Raw genomic sequence first — 19,908 nt, 5'->3', positions numbered from 1 at the left:
ACCATAATATTGTGGAGTTTGGGATCCGGCTGATCGTGCTGAAGGTTAGTACTAAGACAAAGGGTTTAGATTTCAGAAGAGCAAACCAGCTTGCTCAGAGCTCAGCTGGGAGGGATTCTGTGGGAAGCTTACATGGAGGACAAAGAAGCTAGTGAGTGCTGGGAGTTTTTCAAGAACACTCTCCTGGAAGCACAAAAGCAGTTCATCCCCTTTAAAGATAAGGGAAGTAGGTGGAGCAAGAGACCCCATTGGCTTAACTGTGAGCTTCTGAGCCTGCTCAAAACCAAGAGAAGCGTACCAGACATGGGAAAGCAGACAAATAACTGTTGAGAACTATAAGGGCATTGTCAGGGCATGCAGAGATGCAGTTAGAAAAGCAAAAGCCCAGCATGAACTGAAACTGGCCAGAGATGTCAAGAACTACAAGGGTTCTTCAGGTGCATTAACAGTAAACAGAAACAAAAGGAAAATATTGGCCTGCTGTTAAGCAAGAGAGAGGAATTAGTTACCAACAACACTGAAAAGGCAGAGGTTTTCAACACTCTCTTCACCTCTGTCTTTACTAGCACTGTTGGGCCTCAGGCCTTGGGATACAAAATTCAGGTTGATGCAGACACAAATCCACTCTCAGTAAAGGAAGAGTTGGTATGTGAAATGTTACAGGAGCTTGATCCCTACAAATTGATGGGCCCTGATAATATCCACCCAAGGGTGTTAAGAGAGCTGGCTGACATCGTTGCGAGGCTGCTCTCCATAATCTTTGAGAAGTCATGGAGACCAGAGGATGTCCCAGAAGACTGGAAGAAGGCTAATGTCACCCCCATATACAAGAAGAGCTCAAAGGAGAATCCACAAAATTATAGGCCCATCAGTCTTACATCAGTCCCTGGGAAGACTATGGGGAGAATCCTCCTGGGGGCTATCACAAGTCAAATCAAGCACATGCTTGAGAAAAGCCAACATCAATTCACCAGGGGCAAATCGTGCTTGACAAACCTGATCTCCTTCTACAACAAAGTAACCTGCTCAGTTGATGCGGGGCAAGCAGTGGACATCATCTATCTGGATTTCTCCAAGGCTTTCAATACAGTTTCCCACAGCTTCCTCCTAGAGAAACTGATGCATTATGGTCTTGACAAGTGGTCTGTGCAGTGGGTGGGGAACTGGCTGACAGGCCGCACCCAGAGGGTGGTGGTAAATAGCTCCTTTTCCAACTGGAGACCTGTCACTAGTGGGGTCCCCCAGGAATCAGTATTGGGCCCAATGCTGCTCGATATCTTCATAAGTGATCTGGATGATAGGATCAAATGTCCCCTGATGAAGTTTGCCAACGGTACCAAACTGAGTGGGGAAGTAGATACTTTGGATGGGAGAGCCAACCTGCAGGAAGACCTGGATAGGCTGTAAGAGTGGGCTAACAAGAACCTTATGAAGTTCAACAAGGACCTTATGAAGTTCAACAAGGACAAGTGTAAGGTCTTGCACCTGAGTAAACACAATCCAAGAGTGCAGCACAGGCTAGGATCTACCTGGCTGGGAAGCAGCTCTGTGGAAAGGGACCTGGGGTCCTGGTGGACAAGCTCAATAGGAGTGAACAGTGTGCTGCTGCGGCAAAGAAAGCCAACAGGATGCTGGGTTACATCAAGAAGGGCATCACCAGCAGAGATAAAGATGTCATTATCTCTCTCTACTTAGTGCTTGTCAGGCCACACCTGGAATGCTGTGTTCAGTTTTGGTCCCTGCTATATAAAAAAGGATGTGGACAGGCTGGAGAGGGTCCAGAGAAGGGTCACAAAGATGATCAAAGGACCGGGGAGCCTGCCATATGAGGAAAGGCTGAGGGAATGGGGTTTGTTCGGCCTAGAGAAAAGAAGGCTCATAGGAGACCTTATCACCATGTTCCAGTATTTAAAGGGCGGCTGCAAAGAAGATGGAGACTCCCTATTTACAAGGACTCACATGAAAAAGATGAGGGGTAATGGGCACAAGTTCCTCCTGGGGAGATTCCAACTGGACACAAGAGGAAAATTTTTCACAATGAGAACAATCAGCCATTGGAATAATCTCCCCAGGAAAGCGGTGGACTCCCCAACACGGGATGCTTTTAAGATTTGGCTGGACAGGGTGCTGGGACATCTAGTCTAGACCATGCTTTGCCTAGAAAGGTTGGACCAGATGATCCCTGAGGTCCCTCACAACCTAGTATTCTATGATACCTGCAATACATTGATGACATCATTGTGTGGGGTGATATAGCAGAAGTTGTTTTTGAGAAAGGGAGGAAAATAACCCAAATCCTGCTGAAGGCAGGTTTTGCCATAAAATGGAGTAAGGTGAAGGGACCTGCACAGGAGATTCAATTTTGGGGAATAAAATGGCAAGATGGACGTCGCCAGATCCCCACAGACATGATCAACAAGATAACAGCAATGTCTCCACCAACTAACAAGAAAGAAACACAAGCTTTCTTAGGTGTTGTGGGGTTCTGGAGAATGCACATCCCAAATTACAGTCTGATTGTAAGCCCTCTCTATCACGTGACCCAGAAGAAGAATGATTTCAAATGGGGCCCTTAGCAACAACAAGCCTTTGAACAAATTAAACAAGAGAGTCCATGCAGTAGCCCTTGGAGCAGTCCAGACCAGGCAAGATGTGAAAAACATGCTCTACACCACAGCTGGGGAGAATGGTCCTACCTGGAGCCTCTGGCAGAAAGCTCCAGGGGAGATTCGAGGTCGACCCCTCGGCTTTTGGAGTCAGGGATACAGAGGATCTGAGGCTGGCTATACTCCAACTGAAAAAGAGATACTGGCAGGCTATGAAGGGGTTTGAGCTGCTTTGGAAGTGACTGGTACCAGAGCACAGCTCCTCCTGGCACCCTGGTTGCCCATGCTGGGCTGGATGTTGAGAGGTCTCTTCCAAACATCATGTAACTGATGCTAGATGGAGTAAGTGGGTCTCACTGATCATAAAACAAGCTCGAATAGGAAATCCCAGTTGTCCGGTGTCCTGGGTTCAGCTACAGCAGTCATTTTTTCTCCTTCTTAGCAGCTGGTGCAGTGCTGTGTTTTTGACTTTCAGCCTGGGAACAACACTGATAACACCGATGGTTTTAGTTCTTGCTAAGTAATGTTTACTCTGACCAAGGACTTTCTCAGTCTCATGCTCTGCCAGTGAGGAGGGGAAGCCAGGAGGAAGCAGAGACAGGACACCTGACCCAAACTGGCCAAAGGGGTATTCCATACCACAGCATGTCATGCCCAGTATAGAAACTGGGAGGAGTTACCTGGAAGGCCCAGATCGCTGCTCGGGCCAGGCTGGGTATTGGTCAGCAGGTGGTGAGCAATTGTATTCTATCCCCTTGTTATTTCCCTTATCATTATTATTGGTGGAAATAGTAGTAGTTTTGTATTATACCTTAGTTACTGGACTGTTCTTATCTCAAACCATGGGAGTTACATTCTTTCAGTTCTCCTCCCCAGCCCTCTGGGAGCAGGGGGAGGAAGAAAGGGAGGGAGTGAGTGAGCGGCTGTGACAGTTCTTTGTGGCGCCCAACGTGGGGCACGAAGGGTTGAGATAAGGACAGATCTGACCAGAGTGTGTCTAATCGTATTTGTGATAAGCATTCATTGTTTCGGATTAATAGTTACTCGTCACGATGCTGATTTATTTGCTCTCAGAGTTGTTGCACTTGATCTCACAGTTTCAGCATGTTGTACCTTACAGCTAGTATTTGCTGTTTTAGTGTTTATCAGCTGGGGGGCCTGGGCTATGGTTCTTGTTTTGCTGTACTTCATGGTAATGACTTATAATAAAAAAGATAAACCCAGTTGTGGGATTGCTTTTGCTCAAGGACCTGGGTGCTCTTGGTGGGTAATGCAGGAGGATGGGGAAGCCTAGTGTGTGCCTCAGGGTGATGTGATTTCGGGTGAGAATAGCCAGTAAATTAGATTGTATGCTGTTGACTGCTATACAACACTTCTATGGAAGCTACATGCCCATTACCACACTGGGCATCTTGTGGCACCCATGTCTTCTGCTCCAAGACTTGGGGGCCTGAACTCAACTCTCTTTCGATCATCACATTAACGAAGAATGAACTTTGATGAAACTGGATGAGCTCAGCGGTGATGGAATCAGAACCAGGCAACAATCCAACACCACACATGATTGCTCCTCCCCTGAAAGACTGTTATGACAAGATGGGGCTCAGTCCTGGACTGAATGAACTCAATGAAATTTTATAGGAATGGTTCATAGACTAAGAGAATGATATCTGCATGTATGTGTATATATATACATCTCAAGAGACATAAAAGGTGATGGCATATTGGAAAGTGTGGGATCTGAGCATGAGATACATGGTATGGAATAAGGGGTGGATACTGCCCTGGTTTCAGCTGGAATAGAGTTAATTTTCTTCCTAGTAGCTGGTACAGTGCCATGTCTTTAGTCTGAGAATAATGTTGATATCACACTGATGTTTTAGTTGTTCCTAAGTAGTGCTTAATCTAAATCAAGGATTTCTTAATTTCTTATGTTCTGACAGTGACCAGGTGCACAAGAAGCTGGCAGGAAGCACAGCCAGGACAGCTGACCTGAACTAGCAAAGGGATATTCCATACCGTAGAACATCATGCTCAGTATATAAACTGGGGGGAATTGGCCAGGAGCCACTGATTGCTGCTTGGGGACAGGCTGGGCATCTGTCAGCAGGTGGTGAGCAACTGTATTGTGCATCACTTGTGTTTGCTGAATTTTTATTTCTCCTTTTTTTGTTGCTCCCTACTATTATAATTTTTATTGTTGTTATTTCTATTATTATTATTATATTTAATTTTATTTCAATTTTTAAACTCATCTTACCCCACAGGTTTTACCTTCTTCCAATTCTCTTCCCCATTCCACCCAGCAGGGAGCAAAGGGAGTGAGCGAATGGCTGCGTGGTACTTAGTTGCTGGTTTGGGTTAAAGCATGACAATATGAATATTTTAAAGAGTAAATTGCATATATAGATAGTTCTGTTTGGCCGTAAATATTTACAGTGAATGAAGAATAAAAAAATTAATGTATACCTGCTAATACTAGAATAAAATAGGCTTTCCTGCCGTTTTCTCGTGCACATATGATGTAAAACGCTTTAAGAACTTTGGATATTCTCGTTTTGCCACTGTCCGTAACACTGATGCTGGTGCCCATCCTCCTGGGTTCACTAGAAGTAGACAGGAAGCCAGACATTGACATACAGCAAATCTGCTAAAAGCTAGAAAATAAAAGTTTGTATTCCTGCAACTTATTCTCAAGTAACAAGAAAGAATAATCAGCAGAATTTATGCCCTTACATCTTTCATTGCAGCACTTTCACCTCTTAATAGAACCATAGAACGGTTTGGGTTGGAAGGGATCTTAAGGATCATCTAGTTCCAACCCCCCTGCCACAGGCAGGGACACCTTCCACTAGAGCAGGTTGCTCCAAGCCCCATCCAACCTGGCCTTGAACACTTCCAGGGATGGGGCAGCCACAACTTCTCTGGGCAACCTGTGCTAGCGCCTCACCTCTCACAGTAAATAATTTCTTCCTAATATCTAATCTAAATCTACCCTCTTTCAGTTTAAAGCCATTGCCCTTTGTCCTGTCACTACATGCCCTTGTAAAAAGTCCCTCTCCAACATTCCTGTAGGCCCCCCTTTTAGGTGTTGGAAAACTGCTCTAAGGTCTCCCCGGAGCCTTCTCCAGGCTGAACAAGCCCAACTCTCCCAGCCTTTCTTCATAGGAGAGGGGCTCCAGCCCCCTGATCACCTTCAGGGCCCTCCTCTGGACTTGCTCTAAGGGGTCCACATCTTTCTTATGCTGGGAGCCTCCTTCTTATGGTAGGGGCCCCAGAGCTGAATGCAGTATTCTGGGGGGGGTCTCACAAGAGCTGAGTAGAGGGGGAGTATCACCATCCTTCTGATACAGCCCAGCATATGGTTGGCTTTCTAGGCTGCGAGTGCACACTACAGACTCATGGTGAGCTTCTCATCAACCAACACCCCCAAGTCCTTCTCTACAGGGCTGCTCTCAATCCAGTGTCTGACCAGCCTGTAGTTGTGCTTGGGACTGCCCTGAACCAGGTGCAGGACCTTGCACTTGGCCTTGTTGAACTTCATGAGGTTTGCACTGGCCCACCTCTCAAGCCTGTCAAAGTCTGTCTGGATCCCATCCCTTCCCTCCAGAATGTCGACATCACCACACAGCTTGGTGTCATCAGCAAACTTGCTGAAGGTGCACTCAATCCAACTGTCCATGTTGCTGACATGTTGAACAGCACCGGTCCCAATACTGACCCCTGAGGAACACCAGTCGTCACTGATCTCCACTTGGACATCGAGTCGTTGACCGCAAGTCTTTGTGTGTGACCATCCAGCCAATTCCTTATCCATCGAGTGGTCCATCCATCAAATCCATGTCTCTCCAGTTTAGAGAAAAGGATGTCGTGTGGGACACTGTCAAATGCCTTGCACAAGTCTAGGTAGATGTCAGTCCCTCTTCCATTATCCACCAACTCCGTAGCCCCATTGTAGAAGGCCACCAAATTTGTCAGGCGTGATTTGCCCTTTTTGAAGCCATATTGGCTGTCACCAATCACCTGCTTATTTTCCATGTGCTTTAGCATAGTTTCCAGGAGGATCTGCTCCATGATCTTGCCGGGGCACTGAGGTGAGACTGACTGGCCTGTAGTTCCCTGGATTTTCCTTTTTCTTTTTTAAAAAATGGGGGCTATATTTCCCCTTTTCCAGTCAGCAGGAACTTCACCAGACTTCCACAACTTCTCAAATATGATAGATAATGGCTTAGCAACTATATCCACCAGTTCCCTCAGGACCCGTGGATGCATCTCGTCAGGTCTCATGGACTTGTGCACCTTCAGGTTCCTTAGATGATCTCAAACTTGGTCTTCTCCTACAGCAGGCAGTTTTTCATTCTCCCAATCCCTGACTTTGCCTTCTTCGACTTGGGCAGAGTGGCTGGAGCTCTTGCTGGTGAAGACCGAGGTAAAAAAGCCATTGAGTACCTTGGCCTTCTCCATTTCCAGGTGACCAGTTCTCCTGTTTCCTTCCGGAGAGATCCCACATTTTCCCTTGTCTTCCTTTTATAGAATCATAGAATAGCTAGGGTTCCAACCTGTTGGTGAGCACGAGGTCAAGCATGGCACCTCTCCTTGTCGGCTCCTCTATTACTTGCAATTATCCCCAATGGATCTATAGAAGCTTTTCTTGTTGCCCTTAACTTCCCTGGCCATATTTAATTCTTTCAGGGCTTTAGTTTTCCTAACCTAATACCTGGCTGCTTGGACAATTTCTCTATATTCTTCCTAGGCTAGCTGTCCTTGTTTCTACCCTCTGTAGGCTTCCTTTTTGTGCTGGAGTTTGTCCAGGAGCTCCTTGTTCATCCATGTTGAACAAGGCATTCTTGCCTGACTTCCTTCTTGTCAGGATGCATCTCTCCTGAGCTTGGAGAAGATGATCCTTGAATATTAACCAGCTTTCCTGGGCCCCTCTGCCTTTCAGGGCTTTACACTCATATTCTAATTCAGTCCAGTTTTATGATGTCACTATTTAGATAACATTAAACATGATGTGTTGTGTTTGGGGAATGACCAAATGAAAGATGATATTCTTCAAATAATTCCACAAAACAACAGAAAAAGAGACTCAAGTTACTTCTTATTTCAAAGAAAATAGAAGTCAGTCTTAACTTTTCAATAACTGCTGCATTTGCCTGTAGAATTGCTACATAGCCAATGCCTTTCTTACAAATTATTTCTAAAGCACTTTAAACAAAATTTTAACTGATTCTAAGATATGCTTAAATTCACAGGTCAAGTACTTTGTTGAAAAAGCTGCCACTTCCCATATAATCACAGTTCAGAATTTGTCAATGAAAATTTATTTTTTAAATAATTGGGAAACATCTAAACAGGAAACGAAGCAGCTTACCCCAGAGTTTAACATCATATAGTAGTATTTGTACAGGATTTAATACAAGTTGCATCACTCCTATATCGCAAAGATTTACAGAATCCATTTTTCAGATTTTGATTCTTTAGTAAGCTGTGTGGTCAAAAATAATATGAGGTGAGATACTCAGTGTTTTGTAGCTGCAGGACAGGAGCTAATAGGTATGTGGCTCCAATACTATAATACACTGCTAAATACTGGGTACAGTAACAATATAGTTTGCCTTTGCTAACTTTGCAGTCAATACCAAAGAATCTATCAGTTTAAAAAAACTGAAAAATATGTAGATTAGATTATACAGCTTACAAACATCCTCATACAAAATTTATTTGTCCCTTCTTAATACTGAAGGTAAGAACTGTATCTTTACTATCAGCAGCTTTTCAGCCTAACAAGATGAATTGGGGAAAAAAAATTGACAGTAATACATGAATAAGAAACTAGACTATTACTGAGGATAAAAGATTATGCCAAGTCATCCCAGTTGCACCCCCCTTCACCTCAAGGTTCTGTATTTAGGACTGAGCTACACATTACTTTCATGTATTCCTCCCAGAATGCCACACAATGAAAGATCCCATTCACTGATTGATATAGCACATTAATTTGAGTCCTTTTGACCATGAAGATCACAAGTGTGATACTATATATAAATTTAACAGAAAACCGCATCAACTTTTTTTTTTTTGCCAGTATTCAGCTCCTCAGAATTAGCATATATCATAAATGTCATACTGAAAATTTTAGACTTACCATTAGCTACATATGTAATCTTGCATAGGATATTGTCCCTGCTTATTTCCTTGTTCCCCTCTGGTGGGCTTACTAAGGTCTGACAAATCATAGCAATATTTATTTTGGCACGGACGCAGCGATTGTTCAGCTGCCAAAAAAAAAAAAAAAAAGGAAACATTTGTAAACTTCAAACTCAGTTTATTTCAGTATAATTGATACTCCAAAAGTTGTGTTTCGGGGAGTTTGCTTTCTAGCATTACATGGATGTAACATGAACGTGAATGAAATGAAGGGTACATGGTGAATAGGGAAAGGCCTACTGAAATGCCTGAATCTCAGGTTTCTGTTTGCTAAATACAGTGAATTATTTCAATTATTGTGACAAGTAAGGAAAGATCTAAAGAATAAGGCATCAGCATTTACAAATATCGGTTGGTAACTTTTTCCTTGTAAGCAAGCAATGGCATAGCAATCAGCACAGAAACACCCCAAAGAAAACAATCATTGCTACTATGACAGAAACAAGGCAGAACTGTGTAAGCTGAAATTTTAACAGATTCCATAAAGCCTATTCCTCTACAGAATCATAGAATCGTAGAATGGTTAGGGTTGGAAAGGACCTAAAGATCATCTAGTTCCAACCCCCCTGCCATGGGCAGGGACACCTCACACTAGACCATGTCACCCAAGACTCCAACCTGGCCTTGAACAATGCCAGGGATGAGGCATCCACAGCTTCTCTGGGCAGCCTGTGCCAGCACCTCACCACCCTCACAGCAAAGAACTTCTTCCTTATATCTAACCTGAACTTACCCTGTTTAAGTTTGAACCCATTACCCCTTATCCTATCGCTACAGTCCTTGATGAAGAGTCCCTCTCCAGCATCCTCGTAGGCCCCTTCAGATACTGGAAGGCTGCTATGAGGTCTCCATGCAGCCTTCTCTTCTTCAGGCTGAACAGCCCCAACTTTCTCACACTGTCTTCATACAGGAGGTGCTCCAGCCCCCTTATCATCCTCATGGCCCTCCTCTGGACTTGCTCCAACAGCTTCACGTCCTTCTTATGTTGAGGACACCTATCTGACAATACTGGAGACTTATTAATTTTATTCCATACCAAGTAGCCTCAATTCGTTAAAATTTTTTCACATCTCCATAAATTTTGCTTCTATTTTTCTGCAACACCTTAGATCTGCCAACTGTTGAGATAAGGTAGGAAAGCTTTTGGCTCAGAATGGCTTCATCAGGTCACTGTATCATCTGGTTTAAACAAACTGTATTTTTGCATACTCCCCCTTCCCCCATTAGTATTGCTAGACCATCACCACATAATAGAAAACTGGTATCTTAAAAGCAGAACTTGATAGAATGAAAATAACACTTACAGGAGCACTGTCATGTTCCACAGAGAAATTGCACACAATCCACGTTTCAGGATCATTTTCATTGAATGCTGGTATCTTTCTGATGGCAGACAAGTACAGCACATCCCTTTGAGAAGCTGGCCACACCCTCTGCAGAGAAACACCTGAATATAAGCTTTCCCAGTTTTGCAAATTAAGTACTTACTATCCTTAGATAAAGGAAACAAACAAACAAGGCAAAACAGGTCAGTCATGTTATTTAAGTAAAAAAGTTTCTTCAAGTTAGTAATTTCATGCAATTTCCAAAATTAGAACACAGGTGTTATACAGATGTTTATCAGGTTATATGTCTATGCTTAATTAAAAAAAAAAAGGCAAAAGTTTAAGACCTTTGAAAGGCAGGGAGCCAATCTGCTACTTTTTCAGTAGACAACCAGGAAGAGGCATTTCCCCTCCTGTTCTCTCAACCTCAGGTTTATATTTCAGTTAATACTTGTAAGCTACAAATTGAACTAGTGGTTAAGTATAAATAGATGCATCTACAGTTATTTATGTCTCCATAAATATGGAGAGAGACAGAAAGAGAGAGAAAAAGAGAGAAAGACATATTTATAATAAATATTATTTCAAGAAGCTTCTACTTTAGTGAGACAGATATGGTAAACTGGTATTATTTAAGAGAAAGTTTCAGAAGCAAAGCGTCTGATAAAATAAAGTAAAACTATACAGAAGCCATTTTCCTGACACTCAATAGGGGAAAAAAGTCTAACTTTTACCACAACGCTGTACAGTTCATACAACTGCCTTATTTAAAAATTGGAATCCGCTGTTACGTCAGCTTTAAGTTAACTACATTACTAGGAAAATTGTAAAAAACCCAAAATATTTGTTTTAACATTTGAGTATTTGAGTATACTAATACTTGGAATCATGCAAGACTAAAGGTGAATTTGTTCACTCCATTCCCAATATTTTTGAACCTGTTAGGTTACAGTTATTGGGTTGATATGAATATTTTAATAAGGCTACATCAGAACTGGTTGGGGTGAAAAACCATAATGAAGTTAAAAGAACAAATGTTGTACCAGCAATTATACCACATCATAATGCAAATGCATATGTCAACTAATTGCGGTCAACAAAAGCCTGCATTACTGCAACAAAACACAGTGGTATGAGTTTCTTCCATGTAGTCAGTGTCAATTTATTGCTTTAGCTTGCTTTAGATGACTCTTGCCTTGCTGGCAGTGATATAGTTAAGAGATGAAAAACAGTCCTCATTCGTTATTACAAGCCCTATCAGACACATACACAACCAATTATGCTATCAAGCCAAGTTTGAAAAATTGACAAAGTTGCAGTTTAATAGAGAACCTATTCTGAACTGCTGTTTTGAATAGTATTTTAAGTTGTTAAGATGTTAAAGTATTTCAGAATAGATTAGAACACATATGCCCCAGGCTGTCTGACTAAAGTGTGTATACAGGTGAAGCGTTATTACCTTATGCATCTGGTAAATGATGATTGCATCATCAGCTAAATTTTCCACAACATGGAAATTTTCAATTGTTGCTAAAAGAGGGGGGGGGGGGAAATCCATCAGTAAACAAGCACAGACATTAGGTCAATGTTATAAACAACATGCTTGCTGATAAACATGCAAAGCTTAAGAACTGATTCCTTACTTTCCCAGTCATTACGAACATCAACATTCCAGAAGTAGTGGCAAACTTCATGCCCTGTTACCCCTTTAACAGCATGCGTTGCTTTCAAAGGATCTAAAACTATTCCATTCTCTTCCACCTCTCTTCTGTACACCTATGGCCAAATACAAAGAAAGAAATGCAGAACAGAAACTGTCAAAGCTACCAGAATAGAATCATAGAATCATAGAATAGTTAGGGTTGGAAAGGACCTTAAGATCATCTAGCACCACCACCCCTGCCATAGGTAGGGACACCTCACACTAGACCATGTCACCCAAGACTCCATCCAACCTGGCCTTGAACACCGCCAGGGATGGAGCATTCACAACTTCCTTGGGCAACCCATTCCAGTGCCTTACCAACCTCACAGTAAAGAACTTCTTCCTTATGTCTAATCTAAACTTCCCCTGTTTAAGTTTGAAGCCATTACCCCTTGTCCTATCACTACAGTCCCTAAGGAAGAGTCCCTCCCCAGCATCCTTGTAGGCCCCCTTCAGATACTGGAAGGCTGCTATGAGGTCTCCACACAGCCTTCCCTTCTCCAGGCTGAACAGCCTCAACTTTCTCAGCCTGTCTTCATACGGGAGGTGCTCCAGCCCCCTTATCATCCTCGTGGCCTTCCTCTGGACTTGCTCCAACAGCTCCGTGTCCTTCTTATGTTGAGGACACCAGAACTGTACACAATACTCCAAGTGAGGTCTCATGAAGCAGAGTAGAGGGGCAGGATCACCTCCTTTGACCTGCTGGTCACGCTTCTTTTGATGCAGCCCAGGATACGGTTGGCTTTCTGGGCTGCGAGTGCACACTGCCAGCTCATGTTAAGCTTCTCATCAACCAACACCCCCAAGTCCTTCTCTGCAGGGCTGTTCTGCACCATTTCTCCGCCCAACCTGTAGCTGTGCCTGGGATGGCCCCAACACAGGTGTAGAACCTTGCATTTCCCTTGGTTGAACTTCATAAGGTTGGCATCAGCCCACCTCACAAGCCTATCAGGGTCCCTCTGGATGGCATCCCTTCCCTCCAGTGTATTGACCGAACCACACAACTTGGTGTCATTGGCAAACTTGCTGAGGGCACATCAATCCCACTGTCCAAGTCACCAACAAAGATGTTGAACAGGACCGGTCCTGACACCGATCCCTGAGGGACACCACTTGTTAATGTTTTCCAACTGGACATTGAGCTGTTGACCACAAATCTGCGTGCGGCTATCCAGACAATTCTTTATCCACCAGATGGTCCATCTATCAAATTGATGTCTCCCCAGTTTAGAGAGAAGGATGTCGTGAGGGACAGTGTTGAACGATTTGCACAAGCCCAGGTAGATAACATCAGCTGCTTTGCCCCTATCCATCAGTTCTGTAGCCCCATCATAGAAGGCCACCAAATTAGTCAGGCAGGATTTGACCTTTGTGAAGCCATGTTGGCTGTCACCAACCACCTCATTGTTTTTCATATGCCTAAGCATGCTTTCCAGGAGAATATGCTCCAAGATTTTGCCAGGCACAGAGGTGACGGTGACTGGTCTGTAGTTCCCTGGGTCTTCTATTTTCCCTTCTTGAAAATGGGGATTATATTACCCTTCTTGCAGTCATCAGGAACTTCACCTGACTGCCATGATTTTTCAAATATGATGGACAGTGGCGTAGCAACTTCATTTGCCAGCTCCTTGTCCTGGGTTCAGCTATAGCAGTCATTTTTCTCCTTCTTAGTAGCTGGTGCAGTGCTGTGTTTTTTAACTTTCAGCCTGGGAACAACACTGATAACACTGGTGTTTTTAGTTGTTGCTAAGTAATGTTTATTCCGATCAAGGACTTTCTCAGTCTCATGCTTTGCCAGGGAGGAGGGGAAGCCGGGAGGAAACAGAGACAGGACACCTGACCCAAACTGGCCAAAGGGGTATTCCATACCACAGCACGTCATGCCCAGTATATAAACCGGGGGGAGTTACCCGGAAGGCCCAGATCACTGCTCGGGTCAGGCTGGGTATCGGTCGGCGGGTGGTGAGCAATTGTATCCTCTCCCCTTGTTATTTCACTAATCATTATTATCACTGGTGGTAGCAGTAGTGGTTCTGTATTATACCTTAGTTGTGGGACTGCTCTTAACTCAACCCGTGGGAGTTACGTTCTTCCGATTCTCCTCCTCATCCCTCCAGGAGTGGGGGGAGGAAGAAGGGGGGGAGTGAGCGAGCGGCTGTGTGGTTCTGAGTTACCGGCTGGGCTCAAACCACGACAGTTCTTTGAGGTGCCCAACGTGGGGCACGAAGGGTTGAGATAACGACAGATCTGACCAAAGCATGTCTAACTGTATTTGTGATAAGCATTCATTGTTACTACTCGTCACAATGGTGAACATTTGGCTCTCAGACTTGTTGCGCTTGATCTCAGAGTTTCAGCATGTCGTACCTTACTTACAGCCAGTACTTGCTCTTTTAGTGTTTATCGGCTGGGGGGCCTGGGCTAAGGTTCTTGTTTCACTGTACTTCATGGTAATGACTTGCAATACAATAGAATCATTGATCATGAAACTGGTCTGGTTTGTGCTTCCAGCGTGGCCATCACCTCTATAATTTGGGAGGTATATAATGAAATATTTTAGCAATTGCATATATTTTTTTTTCTCCTCGGGGGGGTCAACCTAGGAAGGAGGCATTCCCTTACACCTCCCATTCCCCCACCAGCCTTTTTGCAAGAGCAGTTGAGAGTTCTGAAGGTTTTGGATGGCCTTTGAATACCCTTGAAACCTGCCTGCTGATTGTGCTGGGGATCAGCATGGTGGCACACATACGGAGTGTGTTTTACCCACGGCCATCCCACCCTGAGGACATCCTATTTCGTTTAATCTCGAAAGTTAAGCATTATTGGGTTCAAATGTGGTCTAGGGTTAGACGACGATATAGGAGGACCACCAAGAGATTTTCCCCGAGGCTGGACAGCCATGAGTGGCAGGGTGTGTGGGATAGTATGGGCAAGTATCTAGGCCAGTGGGCCCCTCCAGTGCTTTGGAACTTCACCCCTGAACAAGTGCAACATCCAGAAAAACTAGTAAAACACTTAAACGAGGTGTGCTGTCGTTCTGTTTATACCAGAGAGGGACAACTTGCTGCAACATGCTGGGGCTTGGCCTATGCCTACAGAGCCCTGCTCAACACTATCCAGCACCTTCAAAGGGAAAAAAACGTCTCTGGATCTGATGGCAAAGCAACAGACAATGCAGCTATGCCAACTACAAGCACAGCAGCTACTCAAACCCTGACCACAACAGACAAAACAGCTACTTCAAATACAGTAGCTACACCAACCCCAGTGACAAGCACAGCAGCTACTCAAACCCCAACAGCAACAGACAATGCAGCTGTTGGTATTACTCAACTCCCAAGTACAACAGCTGCAGCAACCCCAGCAATAGACATTGCAACCACTCCAATCCTAGTGGCAGACTCTGCAGTCGCTCCAACCACAGTGACAAACACTGCAGCTAAACCAAATGGCCAGTTTGTGACAATGTCTGTTGCCCCTGTAAGCAAAAGCAAATGAGAGGCACAAAGAGCAACCCGCGAAGCGAAGAAAGATGAAGACCCAATGCCATTACAACACGGAACAGCATCAGAACAAGAGTTACTACTACGTGGATCAGAGGAAGAGGAAGAAGAAGAAGAGGTGACTTCTCGACCCCAGACCTCGACCGAGCTGCGGAATATGCGAAAAGATTTCACCCGTCTTCCAGGGGAGCACATTGTCACCTGGTTGCTCCGATGCTGGGACAATGGGGCCGACGGTCATGAACTAGAAGGTAGGGAAGCCAAGCAGCTGGGATCACTTGCTAGGGAAGGAGGAATTGACAAAGCGACTGCAAGAAAGAAGTGAGCCCTCAGCCTTTGGAGGTGGCTCCAGACAGCTGTGAAGGAAAGGTTTCCCTACAAAGACGATATTACAAGTCGCTCAGCCAATTGGACCACGACAGAGAAAGGCATCCAGTCCCTGAGGGAATCAGCCATTCTAGAGATGATCTATCGTAGGCCGGATGCCAGGAACACATCCGTAGATCCAGATGAAGTCAAATGTACACGATCCATGAGGCGGAAACTTACACGGAGTACTCCATCATCATATGCCCACACATTGGCATCAATGACCTGGAATGACGGAATATCACCAACAGTGGATTGCCTGATTCGCCAACTCCGAGAGTTCGAAGACAATCTCACCCCTTCCATCATTTCAGCTGTGGAAAAACTGTCCCAGGAGTTCAAACAATTGAGAGACGATTTATCCGATCTATCCAGCTCCCCACGCGTACCAACCCATGTCTCAGCTATTAAAAGAAGGCCCCCTACTGCTCAAGAAAGAAAATATAGGAGGTACACGCCACGGGCCACCCTATGGTTTTACCTGTGGGATCACGGAGAAGACACGAGAAAGTGGGATGGAAAACCTACCTCAGTTCTGGAGCAACGGGTGCGTGAACTGAAAAGGAGAACAATAGTCAAGGATGATCCTCCCAGGAAAGCTGCTGCTCCAGTCTCTGGTGAGCAGTTTCCCAGATGGAGTGGAAGAGCTGATTTTACTCCAGCTCCTGTGATAAGGAATTCTAAACCCTTTCTACAAGACATAAGTGGACAATCTTGTGATCACTATTAGAGGGGGCCTGCCTCCAGCCAGGTGGAGGAGAGGGATAATCGGGCTTACTGGACTGTGTGGATCAGATGGCCTGGCACGAGTCCCACAGAAGTATAAGGCTCTAGGAGATACCGGTGCACAGTGTACTCTGATGGCATCAAGGAATCAAGGGGTGAAACCCATTTCTATTTCTGGAGTGACAGGAGGATCCCATGAGTTGACTGTACTGGAGGCTGAAATCAGCCTGACTGGGAGGAAGTGGCAAAAGCACCCCATTGTGACTGGTCCAGGGGCTCCATGCATCCTTGGCATAGACTATCTCAGGAGAGGGTACTTCAAAGACCCAAAAGGGTATCGATGGGCTTTTGGTATAGCTGCCTTGGAGACAGAGGAAATTAAGCAGTTGTCCACCTTGCCTGGTCTCTCAGAGGATCCTTCTCTTCTGGGGTTCCTGAAGGTCGAAGAACAACAAGTGCCAACTACAACCACAACAGTGCACCAGCGGCAATATCGCACCAACCGAGACTCCTTGATTCCCATCCATAAGCTGATCCGTAGACTGGAGAGCCAAGGAGTGATCAGGAGGACCCGCTCACCCTTTAACAGCCCCATATAGCCAGTGCAAAAGTCTAATGGAGAGTGGAGACTAACAGTAGACAATCATGGCTGAACGAAGAAAAATGGCCAGTACTTTCTCTCTATACTGACTCATGGATGGGGGCAAATGCCCTGTGGGGGTGGTTGCAGCAATGGAAGCAGAGCAACTGGCAACGCAGAAGTAAACCCATCTGGGCTGCTGCACTGTGGCAAGATATCACTGCCCACGTGCAGAACCTGGTGGTGAAGGTACGCCACGTAGACGCTCATGTACCCAAGAGTCGGGCCACTGAGGAACACCAGAACAACCAGCAAGTGGATAAAGCTGCTAAGATTGAAGTGGCTCAGATGGACTTAGATTGGCAACATAAGGGTGAATTATTTTTAGCCCGGTGGGCCCATGACCCCTCAGGCCATCAAGGCAGAGATGCAACATATAGATGGGCTCGTGATCAAGGGGTGGACTTAACAATGGACACTATTGTCCAGGTTATTCACAAATGTGAAACATGGGCTGCAATTAAGCAAGCCAAACAGATAAAGCCTCTCTGGTATGGAGGACGATGGCTGAAGTACAAGTATGGGGAGGCCTGGCAGTTTGACTATATCACACTCCCACCAACCCGCCAAGGCAAGCGCTATGTGCTTACCATGGTGGAAGCAACCACCGGATGGCTGGAAACATACGCTGTGCCCCACGCCACTGCCCGGAACACTATCCTGGGCCTTGAGAAACAAGTTTTGCGGTGACACGGCACCCCAGAGAGAACTGAGTCAGACAATGGGACTCATTTCCAGAACAACCTTATAGACACTTGGGCCAAAGAGCATGGCATTGAGTGGGTATATCACATCCCCTACCATGCACCAGCCTCTGGGAAAATCGAATGGTACAATGGGCTGTTAAAAACTACTCTGAGAGCAATGGGTGGTGGGACTTGCAAACACTGGGATACACATTTGCCAGAAGCCACCTGGTTGGTCAACACTAGGGGATCTGCCAACAGGGCTGGCCCAGCCCAATCAGAACTTTTACGTCCTGTAGAGGGGGATAAAGTTCCTGTGGTGCACATAAAGAATTTGTTGGGGAAGACAGTCTGGGTTATTCCTGCTTCAGGTAAAGGCAAACCCACTCGTGGGGTTGCTTTTGCTCAGGGACCTGGATATACTTGGTGGGTAATGCGGGAAGATGGGGAAGTCCGATGTGTACCTCAAGGGGATTTGATTTTGGGGGAAAACAGCCAATGAACTCAATTGCATGCTGTTACCTGCTCTGTAACACTTTTATAGCCCACCAGCTAGATGTCTTCAGGTCGCCAGCAATTGACCCTGACTTCCCTCTGATCATCACCTCAACAAAGAATGAATTTTGAGGAAACCAGATGAGCTCAGCAGTGACCAGACGAGTTTGGCGGTATCATCAGCAGGCAACAACCCAACACTACACACCGTCCCTCCTGCCCTGAAAGACTATTACAAGAGATGGAGCCTGACATCATGGACTGGATGAATTCAGCAATTTTACAGGGATTGGTCCATGGACTAGGGAATGATATCTTTCTCTGTGTGTGGGTGTGGGCGTATATATATGTGTATATATGGGACAGGGGCGATGGTGTGTTGAGAGATGTGGGATCTGAGCATGACGTGAATGGTATGGAATAAGGGGTGGATACTGTCCTGGGTTCAGCTATAGCAGTCATTTTTCTCCTTCTTAGTAGCTGGTGCAGTGCTGTGTTTTTTAACTTTCAGCCTGGGAACAACGCTGATAACACCGATGTTTTTAGTTGTTGCTAAGTAATGTTTATTCTGATCAAGGACTTTCTCAGTCTCATGCTTTGCCAGGGAGGAGGGGAAGCCGGGAGGAAACAGAGACAGGACACCTGACCCAAACTAGCCAAAGGGGTATTCCATACCACAGCACGTCATGCCCAGTATATAAACTGGGGGGAGTTACCCGGAAGGCCCAGATCACTGCTCGGGTCGGGCTGGGTATCGGTCGGCGTGTGGTGAGCAATTGTATCTTCTCCCCTTGTTATTTCACTAATCATTATTATCATTGGTGGTAGCAGTAGTGGTTTTTTATTATACCTTAGTTGCGGGACTGCTCTTATCTCAACCCATGGGAGTTACATTCTTCCGGTTCTCCTCCCCATCCCTCCCGGAGCGAGGGGAGGAAGAAGGGGGGGAGTGAGCGAGCAGCTGTGTGGTTCTGAGTTACCAGCTGGGCTCAAACCACGACACTCCTTCAGGACCCACGGATGGATTTCATCAGGTCCCATGGCCTTGTGCACGTTCAGGTTCTTAATATGATCTCGAACCTGATCCTCTCCTACAGTGGGCCTAAGGTCTTCATTTTCAAAGTCCCTTGATCTGCCTTCCAAGACTTGGGAGGTGTGGTCAGAGCATTTGCCAGTGAAGACTGAGGGAAAGAAGTCATTGAGAACTTCAGCCTTCTCCAAATCCAGGGTAGCCAGTTCTCCTGTTTCCTTCCGGAGAGGGCCCACGTTGTCCCTAATCTGTCTTTTATTTGCTACATACCCATAGAAGCCCTTCCTGTTATCTTTCACATCCCTTGCCAGATTTAATTCTAACTGGGCCTTAGCTTTCCCGATCTGGTCCCTAGCTTCCTGGACAATATCCCTGTATTCCTTCCAGGCCGCCTGTCCTCGCTTCCACCTTTTATAAGCTTCTTTTTTCCCTCTAAGTTTCCTCAGCAGCTCCTTATCCATCCATGGAGGTCTCCTGACCTTCCTGCCGCACTTCCTTCTAGTCAGGACGCAACACTCCTGAGCTTGGAGCAGGTGATGCTTGAATATCTGCCAGCAGTCCTGGGCCTCCCTGCCCTCTAGGGCTTTGTCCCATGGAACTTTACTAAGGTTCC

The 19,908-nt window shown here is 45.4% G+C and overlaps 1 protein-coding gene across 9 annotated transcripts in view; it reads right to left on the bottom strand.

Annotated features, from left to right (window-relative positions):
* Positions 1-19,908, bottom strand: part of LOC115619067 (ceramide transfer protein) — a 93,701-nt gene that overhangs the window by 4,825 nt on the left and 68,968 nt on the right. For 6 of the 9 annotated variants that reach the window (XM_030511089.1, XM_030511081.1, XM_030511087.1 and 3 more), the window contains 5 exons: positions 11,785-11,917; positions 11,601-11,671; positions 10,121-10,249; positions 8,755-8,884; positions 5,052-5,212 (listed from right to left, as the gene is read on the bottom strand). In XM_030511089.1, the coding sequence (XP_030366949.1) occupies positions 5,085-5,212; positions 8,755-8,884; positions 10,121-10,249; positions 11,601-11,671; positions 11,785-11,917 (591 nt within the window). In that variant the 3' untranslated portion in view covers positions 5,052-5,084. Of the gene's footprint in view, positions 1-5,051; positions 5,213-7,253; positions 7,660-8,754; positions 8,885-10,120; positions 10,250-11,600; positions 11,672-11,784; positions 11,918-19,908 lie in introns of those variants that run through there. The other 3 variants (XM_030511082.1, XM_030511083.1, XM_030511085.1) reach the window with 3 other exon arrangements.

Source organism: Strigops habroptila, chromosome W (genome assembly GCF_004027225.2).
Source record: "Strigops habroptila isolate Jane chromosome W, bStrHab1.2.pri, whole genome shotgun sequence".
Lineage (NCBI taxonomy): Eukaryota > Metazoa > Chordata > Aves > Psittaciformes > Psittacidae > Strigops > Strigops habroptila.
This window is presented reverse-complemented; position numbering and strand designations above follow the sequence as displayed.